At 51.4% G+C, this 11,155-nt stretch overlaps 1 protein-coding gene across 1 annotated transcript in view; it reads right to left on the bottom strand.

Annotated features, from left to right (window-relative positions):
• Positions 1 to 1,652: 1,652 nt before the first annotated feature.
• Positions 1,653 to 11,155, bottom strand: part of cilp2 (cartilage intermediate layer protein 2) — a 47,213-nt gene continuing 37,710 nt past the window's right edge. The window contains exon 9 of the mRNA XM_070860760.1: positions 1,653 to 4,279. Coding sequence (XP_070716861.1) covers positions 1,899 to 4,279 — 2,381 coding nt within the window. The 3' untranslated portion in view covers positions 1,653 to 1,898. The remainder of the gene's footprint in view (positions 4,280 to 11,155) is intronic.

Raw genomic sequence — 11,155 nt, 5'->3', positions numbered from 1 at the left:
CTCCTTAAAACCTACCTTTTTGAACTCTGCCCTAATATCTCCTTATGTGGCTCGGTGTTAAAATTTGCTTTGTAACACTCCTGTGAAGCGCCTTGGGACATTTTACTACGTTAAAGGCGCTATATAAATACAAGTTGTGGTCATTGTTGATCATCAGTGCAAAGTCAATGTACTGAACAGTCGCTGGGAATTTACGACACAAAGGGGACATCTTGTACAGATTTTACTTTCTACCAGTCTCTCTGCTCTTTTTAAAGTACAGGACAGTGGAGTTGAGGTCGAAGATCAGCCATGATCTCATTGAATGGCGGAGCAGACTCGAGGGGCCGAATGGCCGACTTCTGCTCCTATTTCTTATATCACCCCACCCAACACTCCCGTTCATCAATGGTCTGGGACTGGAGTCACAAACAGGCCCACACCGGGTAAGGAAGGCAGGCTTTATTCCCTCAAAGGACATTAATGAACCTGTTGGGTTTTCAAAAATCCGACAACTTGATGGTCACTTTTATTGAGACCAGCTTTTAATTTCCAGATTTGGAAAATCCTGAATTCAAATTCTCAAACCGCCATGGCGGGATTTGAACTTGCGTTGCCTGAATGGCGAGTCCAATAACATCACAACTGCACTACCATACCCCATCACAATGCTCCCTCCACTCTGTCCGAGCAACACAACATCACCGTAGGATCAGAGGGACTGCCCCCAAACCATAAAAAGACTTGCGTTTATATAGCGCCTCTCATGATCACCGGACATCTTAAAGCACTTTACACCCGAAGTATTTTTTTAAAGTGTAGTCACGGTTGTAATGTAGGAAAACATGGCAGCCAATTTGCTCACAGCAAGTTCACAAACAGCAACGTGGTAATGACTAGATAATCTGTTTCAGATATTAATTGAGGGATAACTCCCCTGCTCTTCTTCAAAATAGTAGCCATGGGATCTTTTACGTCCACTTGAGAGGGCAGACGGAGACTCAGTGTAACATCTCGTCCAAAAGACGGCACCTCTGACAGTGTAGCGCTCCCTCAGCACTACACTGGAGTGTCGGCCTGGACTTCTGTGCTCGTGTCTCTGGAGTGAGCCTTGAACCCATAACCTTCTGACTTAGGAGGCGAGGGTGCTGCCCCCTGAGCCACAGCTGAAACTTCCAAACATCCTCTCGAGCTCACCGAGCGATAGTGTCGACGTGTGCCAAATTGTGGGTGGTTTTAAGCTACAAGCCCACCCCCACTCGGAACTGGCTCGATCGACCCCCCCCTCCTCCCCTCCCCTGGGGTTCATGTCGTGTAGGAGGAGCCTGTAACCAACAGGGAGCGGGGGACTTTCAGCCCATCAGTTTGGGGGTGCATTCAGTTCCGAGCCCCAGAGGTGAAAGGTCAGTACACTAATGTGCCCCAACAATTGTCCAATCTACACATATATAAAATGTATAATATAAAAGCGGAAAATGCTGGAAATCTCAGCGGATCAGGCAGCTTCTGTGGAGAGAGAAACAGAGTTAACGTTTATGATCTGTGACCACTCGTCAGAACTGGTAAAGTTTGAGATGTAACAGACTTGCACTTCTTTAAGAACCTGTTACATTTCAAACTTTACCAGTTCTGACGAAGAGTCACTGACCATAAACGTTAACTCTGATTCTCTCTCCACAGAAGCTGCCTGACCCGCTGAGATTTCCAACAGCTTCTGTTTTTATTTCAGATAGCAGCATTCCGCAATATTTTCCTTTCTATTGGTCCAGTCTACACACAGTTGAGCGGCAGAATTTGCCACTTGTTGGCCCACCCTATCAAAAAATGTCCCTTAACAAAACAAGAATCCAGCTGCTATCGCTATGTACAGATTTTACAATATACCTATCAGTTCAGGATCGAGAAAAGTCCCTTCCAATTTACTGTCTGGAAAGTCTGCTCCTTCTGGCGTTTCTGTTGACCACGCGTGCCCTGCGATTCCTTTGACCTGCGGGGTAGGCCACAATCCGAGACTGCGCGGGCCGCGTTTGTGTCAGTCTCCTCATCTCTACCCCGATCTGGCTCAGGGTCTCGGCCGGGGAGGTCTGGATCCGTTGGAAGAGGCTCTGGCGGGTCACCAGCTTCTCCTGGCAGGCGAAGGTCAGGGCGTTGCCGACGTCGACCTTCATCTCTCGGGAGAATCCGTCGGAGGTGCCATCGAAGCATCGGCCAATGGCGATCTCCTTGGCCAGCCGGGGGTTCTGGTCGGTGACGGTGTAGATTCCGTAGTTGTGGCCCAGCGGGTCTACGGGCGCCAGCATGTTGAACAAGGCCGTGTCATTGTTGCCGGCCAAGGGCGGGTGCCTCTGCAGGTACTCCTGCAGCAGGCTGTTGATCCCGGTCCGCCGGCAGCTGCCCTGGGGGATCAGTGTCACCAGCGTGCGGTCAACCGTGCTCTGGTCAAACAGCATGCCGCCGCACTTGAACTCCACGCAGGCGGACGAGATGTTGTGGTCGGTCATGTCGTGGACACTGCGTGCGTCACGGATGCCGTACAGCTGCCCCGAGGTCTCCGGGTGGGTGCTGCCAGCGTTGCGTGACCTCACCATGACCTCCTGCGGCCCATTGACCCTGACCTTGATGTAGCAGGCCCGGAACTCTTGCGGGTTGGGCCACCAGGAGAGGTAGTCGCCAGTCCAGCTGGTCAGGTCGTTCTCCTCGAAGGGCACCACGTTGTACTCATACTTGTCCTTCTCCACCTTGTAGAACCTGAAGTGGTTTGCGGAGATGGGGGCCTCCTCGCAGTCCCGCACGTCCTGGTAGGCGTAGATCGGCCCGTTGGTCTCGTCGATGTTGTTGGCGCTGGGCTTGGCCAGGTTAATCTTGAAGGCCGTCTTCTTCAGCTGCCCATCCTCATGGTCAGTGCGCCGATAGTCCAGCTTGCCCAGGAAGGGCTGGGACACGCCGATAATGTTGGGATTCATCTTGGGACTGGAGGGAGCGGCCTCCAGCTCTTCGGGGCCCAGGGTGCCCGTGACGTAGGCGGTGTAGGCATCGGGCCTCTCTGCGTCGCAGAAGGCGGGGAGGCAGGCCCCGTTGGGCCCTGTTATCACGCTGTCGAAGCGGCCCCAGGCCCGAGGATTGGCCGTGTAGCCCGGCAGGGGCTCCAGGTTGATCAGCGATATCACCACTCCCTCCAACTGCTCACTGGACAGGAATTTCTCGCTCATGTAGGCCCTGACCTTCACGTAGCAGCGCCGGCCTTCCGGCACGTCCAGGTTGAAGAGCCGCCGCTCCCGGATCTCCATGTTGCCGATCAGGAAGGTTCTCTCCTCGCGCTTGCTTCGCTTCCTCTTCTCCAGGTGGAACAGGCTCTCCTGCTCCCAGAAGCCGGTAACCGGGTTCAAGGACCACAGCCTCATCGCCTGCACGTGCTCGGGCATCTTGATGCTGGCGGTGTCGAGGTAGACCGTCACCTGGGCAGCCTCGAGCATCTCGTTGGACAGCTCCTCCCGGAAGTCTGCCGAGAACATGCCGTAAGTCCTCAGCGGCAGAACGTCTCCCTCCTCGTCCACAAAGTTCAGGTCGCTGGAGGCTGTGGCGGCAAGGGTGATGTTCCTGGGGTCCAGAAAGGTCACACTGGCCCTGACCTTCCCACTGTAGCTCTCCCCATTGCTTCTGCGGAAGGAGTCGGGCGGAATTTCGATTTGGCCAATCGTATCCTGCCCTTCCATTTCCCCCAGTGGGATGGTGATGCCTTTGGTGGAGTCGATTTCTATCGGCTCTGACTTCCTCAACAGCTTGACCTCGAAGTACACTGCGCCGCTCTTGCGATCGAACGGAAAGACCTTGACTGTGTCTACGAACTTGTTCAGCCGGTCGACAAAGCGCACCACCAGCCTCTCCGACTCCTGCGGGACCTGCACAGTGAAGGTGCCCTTGTAGCCCGTCAGGCCCACACTCTCGCTGCCCACGAAGATCTGCCCGAATCGCAGGGGCTCCCCGTTATCCGCAGCCACCGCCCTCCCCCGCACCAGTACTCTGGGCTCCAGGCACTCCTTGCAGCCGCACTGAGCAACCACCTTGACTGGGAGGATGTATCCCTGGCACGGGATCTCCTCCCGCTTCATGCGCGTCACTCCACAGCAGTAACTGGCGCTGTCCTTGCAGCGGAGGTCAAAGTCCAGGTCTCCCGCGCACGGGCTGTTGGGGCACTTCCTGACGTCGTAGTACAATGAATTGGTCTCCGTCTGAAAGCATTCCCCCGGGAGTTTGATTAAATGCTCAAGTGGCTCCGGCCTGCAGGTTGGTCGACCTTTGGCTGAAGACGGAGAGAGACAGAAACACAAGATGGTTACAGGATTATTTACAGCACAGAAACAGGCCATTCGGCCCAACAACACTCCATACCTCCCCCCACCCTCCTTCATCTCACCCCATCACCATACCCTTCCATTCCTTTCTCGAGCCCGTGCAAGAGCACTTCAGCCAGTCCCACTCACCTGCCCTTGCCCCGTTGCCCTGCAATTTTTTTCCCTTCAGATACTTATCCAACTCCCTGTTGAAAGCCCCACCAACCTCGCAGGCAGCGAGTTCCAGATCCTAACCACTCGCTGCGTAAAATGTATTTCCTCGTGTCGCCTTTGCTAATCTCCTCTCACGATTTCTTGTGGCAGTGAGTTCCACTTTCTAACCACTCTCTGGATAACGACGTCTCTCCTGAACTCCCTATTGCGTGTTAGCCGTGACTCACTAGGTAGCAGTCTCGCCTCGATCATGGGTAAAGGGCCTCCTGGATACGAATCGGCAGCAACGCAGTAAATGCAAACACGGTAGGTATTCCTCGTCAGATCGGAATTGTGTTCGTATTTACAATTACATAGGAGCAGGAGTGGGCCATTCTGCCCCTCGAGCCTGCTCCGCCATTCAATACGATCACGGCTGATCATCGACCTCAACTCCACTTTCCCGCCCGATCCCCATATCCCTCGATTCCCCGAGAGTCCAAAAATCTATCGATCTCAGCCTTGAATATACTCAGAGACTGAGCCTCCACAGCCCTCTGGGGCAGAGAATTCCAAAGATTCACCACCCTCTGAGTGAAGAAATTTCTCCTCATCTCAGTCCTAAATGGCCGACCCCTTATCCTGAGACTGTGTCCCCTGGTTCTAGACTCCCCAGCCCGGGGGTAACACCCTCCCTGCATCTACCCTGTCAAGCCCTCTCAGAATCTGGTATGTTTCAATGAGATCACCTCTCATTCTTCTAAACTCTAGAGAATATCGGCCCAGTCTCCTCAATCTCTCCTCATAGGACAATCCCCCCATCCCACCCTCCCCAAGAAACGTCTCCTCTATTATTAATACTGCGGTGTGACTGTGATATATCAGAGAGCATTCCTCTGCTGCTCACTCCACTGGTGAAAGTGTCACACACCATTAATAGTGCAGGTGTTTATTTCTAACCAAGGCCTTAAAAAGTTTTCTGTAAACATCAGTCCAGTTCCCCAGCAGTATTCCTGTTCACAGCTCCACCTGCCCGCCGAGCCTTTGGAGGACTTTAACTTTTCAAGGCTGTTTTTCTACAAAGACATTTTGTTCCAGTTTGGCACAGAGCAGTGTATCTGTCAACACCCTGAGACCAGTTGCTTTTTATTTTACAGCTTTTCTGCTTGTATATAGCTTGCTGGCGAACTCACAGGGATATTTTTACACAGACATTAATGTGAAGGAATCTGCAGCTCGCTTTGAACCTCTTCCACGTTAAATTAAAGGCCGGCAATACAACCCGGCACTTTATCAAAATGGGCCAGCGGACTTTAACAGGCGGCTAAAACTGGTTCAACCATTGCCAGACTCAACATTTATATACATTAAAAAAAATCATTTGTTTGGTGATTATTAGCCCCAGTGTTACAGCTTTTATCCTGGTCTGTGCCAGGAGCAGCCACTGAATCCAGTCCGGCTCAAGGTAAAATGAAAGTTGGCAATGGCGGACGAGGGTCGAAGGTCGAGTGGGTTGGCGTAACCCCCTCCGAGGAGCCCTCGGTGAACTCTGGCGAGTCGACAGCACTCGAGGTGCGAAGGTGAAAGAGATACCGGAAGATTGTAGGGCAAAGGTGGTGGAAGGGTAGAGCGTGGAGTTGGGCAATGCAGGGTAGTACGGTAATGGAGAGTGATAGAGTAAAGGAGGGTGGTTGCAATAATGGAGGGTGAGCATAAGAACATAAGAATTAGGAGCAGGAGTCGGCCATTCGGCCCCTCGAGCCTGCTCCGCCATTCAATAAGATCATGGCTGATCTTCAACCTCGACTCCACTTTCCCGCCCAATCCCCATATCTCTTGATTTCCTTAATATCCAAAAATCGCTCGCTCTCTATCTTGACTCCAATCTCACACCCACGTGACTGACTCTTAACCCTTCCCTCTGAAGTGATCTAGCAAGCCACTCACTTGTTTCAAATTACTATCAGCTGTTCCAGAAGTCCCATCTCCACCATCCCAGGGAGCGTCGATGTAATTTAACCCTCATTTAAAGCCATATATTCTGTCCCTATTTTTGTAATTTCATTAAGTTCCTATATCTACATTTATAATGGAAATTACCAGTGCAGTAACATTATATGCTACTGTGCCAAGTTAAGATACAGATCAACCGTGAGCTAACTGAATGATGGAACAGGCTCGAGTGGATAGAAACATAGAAACATAGAAAATAGGTGCAGGAGTAGGCCATTCGGCCCTTCTAGCCTGCACCGCCATTCAATGAGTTCATGGCTGAACATTCAACTTCAGTACCCCCTTCCTGCTTTCTCGCCATACCCCTTGATCCCCCTAGTAGTAAGGACCTCATCTAACTCCTTTTTGAATATATTTAGTGAATTGGCCTCAACAACTTTCTGTGGTAGAGAATTCCACAGGTTCACCACTCTCTGGGTGAAGAAGTTCCTCCGCATCTCGGTCCTAAATGGCTTACCCCTTATCCTTAGACTGTGACCTCTGGTTCTGGACTTCCCCAACATTGGGAACATTCTTCCTGCATCTAACCTGTCTAACCCCGTCAGAATTTTAAATGTTTCTATGAGGTCCCCTCTCATTCTTCTGAACTCCAGTGAATACAAGCCCAGTTGATCCAGTCTTTCTTGATAGGTCAGTCCCGCCATCCCGGGAATCAGTCTGGTGAACCTTCGCTGCACTCCCTCAATAGCAAGAATGTCCTTCCTCAGGTTAGGAGACCAAAACTGTACACAATACTCCAGGTGTGGCCTCACCAATGCCCTGTACAACTGTAGCAACACCTCCCTGCCCCTGTACTCAAATCCCCTTGCTATGAAGGCCAACATGCCATTTGCTTTCTTAACCGCCTGCTGCACCTGCATGCCAACCTTCAATGACTGATGTACCATGACACCCAGGTCTCTTTGCACCTCCCCTTTTCCTAATCTGTCACCATTCAGATAATAGTCTGTCTCTCTGTTTTTACCACCAAAGTGGATAACCTCACATTTATCCACATTATACTTCATCTGCCATGCATTTGCCCACTCACCTAACCTATCCAAGTCGCTCTGCAGCCTCACAGCATCCTCCTCGCAGCTCACACTGCCACCCAACTTAGTGTCATCCGCAAATTTGAATGGCCTTCTCCAGTGCCTATGTTCCTATATTATCCATGTAAACATGTCATGTTGTAATTACACCTCCTGCCTGTGGTGGCGCTGCAGGGACACACTCCAAAGGGGGGGGGGGGGATTTATATATTTGCATTGTCAGTTTGCATTATAAATGTGGACTCAGGAATCTATAACTGAAACATTTGACAAAGTGTACAAAGGTGCGAGATTTTTAATATATTGTGGAGATTTAGTATTCTGGCCAGCATTCACATATTTGAGCAGAGCAATGATTTATGGTGAAGCAATAACGGATGGATTTCTTGTCGGCTGAATTCGAGTCGCACTGTCAGGATTAATGGGCATCTAAATTTGCAAATGAGCCACGGTGCAGATCAGCCAGGGATGATTTATAGATTTCCACTTGGAATCAGAAATCTCTCACAGTGCACCACATACGATCAATTTCTTTGAACCACAGTCACTGTTCTTAAATGGGCAAACAGCAACCGTTTTGAACACAGCAAGATCCCACAAACAGCACCGAGATGTTTGATGAATGAAGCTATTTTTAGTAGTGTTGGCTGAAGGAGGGAATGTTGGCCCAAAACCATCCCCTTCTCCTTTTCAAATAGCGCTGTGCGATCCACCACAAACTCAGTGGGCTGTCCTATTCTATGATCTTTAACATCCAACTGAAAGAAAGGAAGAAAAACTTGCATTTATATAGCGCCTTTCACGACCTCAGGACTGATGAGCAAAACTAGAGGCCATCAATACAAGACAGTCACGCAGAAATCCAATGGGGAACTCAGGGGAAACGTCTTTACCCAGAGAGCGGTGAGAATGTGGAACTCGCTGCCACAGGGAGGGGTTGAGGTGAATAGTATCGATGTATTTAAGAGGAAGTTGGATAAACACATGGGGGAGAAAGGAATAGAAGGATATGGTGATGGGGGGAGATGAGGAAAGGTGGGAGGGGGCTGGTGTGGAGCATAAACGCCGGCATGGACTGGTTGGGCCGAAAGGCAACTTCCGTGCTACATATATCTTATAACTCGGCCTGATGAATCACAGACAGGATTTTGCCTTTTGTATAGTTTGACTGCAATTTGAAGGATGTTCCAGAGTGCTTCACAGCCAGTGAAGTATTTTTTTGACGTGTGGTCACTGTTGTAGAGTGGGAAACGCGGCAGTCAATTTGCGCACAGCAAGCTCCCACAAACGGCGATGTGATAAATGTCAGATCTTCTGTTTTAGTGCTGGGAGAGAGAGGGATGGGGGAGATAAACCAGACCCCAGTGAGAAATAAGAGGAGACGATGGACTGGGGGGAGTTGGGAAAGAGGAAAATACCAAAGCCGAGAGATTGTCTTGTAACCCTGAGGGCGAAAGTCCTGTGAACGCATCTGGGCACAAGACAATGAAAGAATGGAGAAAACGATTCCATATGCACCATGGGGCTCTACACTGTCCAGGAATGCACATCGCCATGCCAGTACATTCCCCATAAATCATGGAATATATCATAATTGCTCCAGCATGGGACCAAATCCCGGCCGAGACTGCTCGGCGATTGTGGCAAGCTGCTTGGAGTTCAGCACTTCATTAGTGTGTCACCTGATGGGCTAGTAAAGCTTCTGTCTGGCAGGCACGGGCGACCCATGCATTGAAAATGTTTTGGTCTCAACGGCCCGTATATTCAGCGGGGCAGAAACCGGGTGAGGCTGAAGACAACTGTGTAGCAAGGGCCAACGTCGGGTAAATTCGGAAAATTCCGTAAATTTATACTGCGACATCGGTGAGTGGCTCATTCCGTCAGTGAGTGTAAGGCGACTTACTTCTTCTAAGATACAAGATGGCAACCAAGTTGGGAAGAGAGTCATCGGGAACACACCCCACAGAGCCACCTAGTGACCGCAGCCTGCAACTACGCCGTGACCGTTGAATGGGAAATGTTGACATGACACTTTTACAATGGGACACCTGGGAATCCCTGGACCAAGATCGCTCAAAGTGGAGGAGAAGGATCCGGGAGGGCGCCGAACACCTCGAGTCTCTTTGCCAGGAGTCAAGCGCAGGCAGCGGAAGGAGTGTCAACAACTCAAGTCCCCCACCCACCCGTCCCTCCAACCACCGTCTGCCCCACCTGTGACAGAGACTGGAGGTCCCACATGGGACTCATCAGTCACCTGAGAACTCATGTCAGTGTGGAAGCAAGTCATCCTCGACTCCGAGGGACTGCCTGAGAGAGAGAGGCAATGGGGAGAGAGCGGAGAGAAAAAGGTGACCAAACAGCTCAACAACAAAAGACTGTAAGGGTCGTGGACAGGGAGTGCCGAGATTCAGCAGGGAAAGTGGATCTGACTGCCTTTATATCGGGTTGCTGACTGGGCTAATGCCATCAGCTCCTGACGTGTGGGTCTCAAACAGTCAACAGCAGCCCCATGGCGAATAGTGGGAAGTGGTGGAAATGTTTGCAGGCTGATTAACTCGCACCGAGTCCCGCTCACCCATCACCCCCTGTGCTCGCTGACTTACATTGGCTCTCACAAATCCCTCCATGGCCTCGTATCTCTGTAACCTCCTCCAGCCCCGCAATCCTCGGAGATATCTGCACTCCTCCAATCTTGGCCTCTTGAGCATCCCTGATTATAATCGCTCCACCATCGGTGGCCGTACCTTCTGTTGCCTGGGCCCCAAGCTCTGGAACTCCCTCTCTAAACCTCTCCGCCTCTCTACCTCTCTCTCCTCCTTCAAGACACTCCTTAAAACCTCCCTCTTTGACCCAGCTTTCGGTCGCCTGTCCCAATATCTCCTTACGCGGCTCGGTGTCAAATTCTGTTTGATAATCGCTCCTGTGAAGCGCTTTGGGACGTTTTACTATGTTAAAGACGCTATAAAAATGCAAGTTGTTGATGCTGTTAAGGTGAATATGGCTTCCATGGCCGTATGCAGATCTATATCCGCCACCGGTGTTTAGTCCTGTACAGCGGGAAGGTTTAATGGGCTGCCATAAAGGTAAAGCTGGGCACGAAAACAAAATAAAAACTTGCATTTCTATGGCACCTCTCACAACTTCAGGGTGTCTCAAAGGGTTGAGGGATAAATATTGGCCAAGACATCGGGGATAACTCCTCTACTCTTCTTCAAAATAGTGCCATGGGATCTTTTATATCGGCCTGAGAGGGCAGACGGGGCCTCAGTTTAACGTCTCATCTGAAAGACGGTACCTCCGACAGTGCGGCACTCCCTCAGTACTGCCCCTCCGACAGTGCGGCACTCCCTCAGTACTGCCCCTCCGACAGTGCGGCGCTCCCTCAGTACTGCCCCTCCGACAGTGCGGCGCTCCCTCAGTACTGCCCCTCCGACAGTGCGGCGCTCCCTCAGTACTGCCCCTCCGACAGTGCGGCGCTCCCTCAGTACTGCCCCTCCGACAGTGCGGCGCTCCCTCAGCACTGCCCCTCCGACAGTGCGGCGCTCCCTCAGCACTGCCCCTCCGATAGTGCGGCACTCCCTCAGTACTGCCCCTCCGACAGTGCGGCACTCCCTCAATACTGCCCCTCCGACAGTGCGGCACTCCCTC

This window comes from Pristiophorus japonicus, chromosome 18, assembly GCF_044704955.1.
Source record: "Pristiophorus japonicus isolate sPriJap1 chromosome 18, sPriJap1.hap1, whole genome shotgun sequence".
Taxonomy (NCBI): domain Eukaryota; kingdom Metazoa; phylum Chordata; class Chondrichthyes; family Pristiophoridae; genus Pristiophorus; species Pristiophorus japonicus.
The sequence above is the reverse complement of the archived record's forward strand: the minus strand, read 5'-3'. Positions and strand labels throughout refer to the sequence as shown.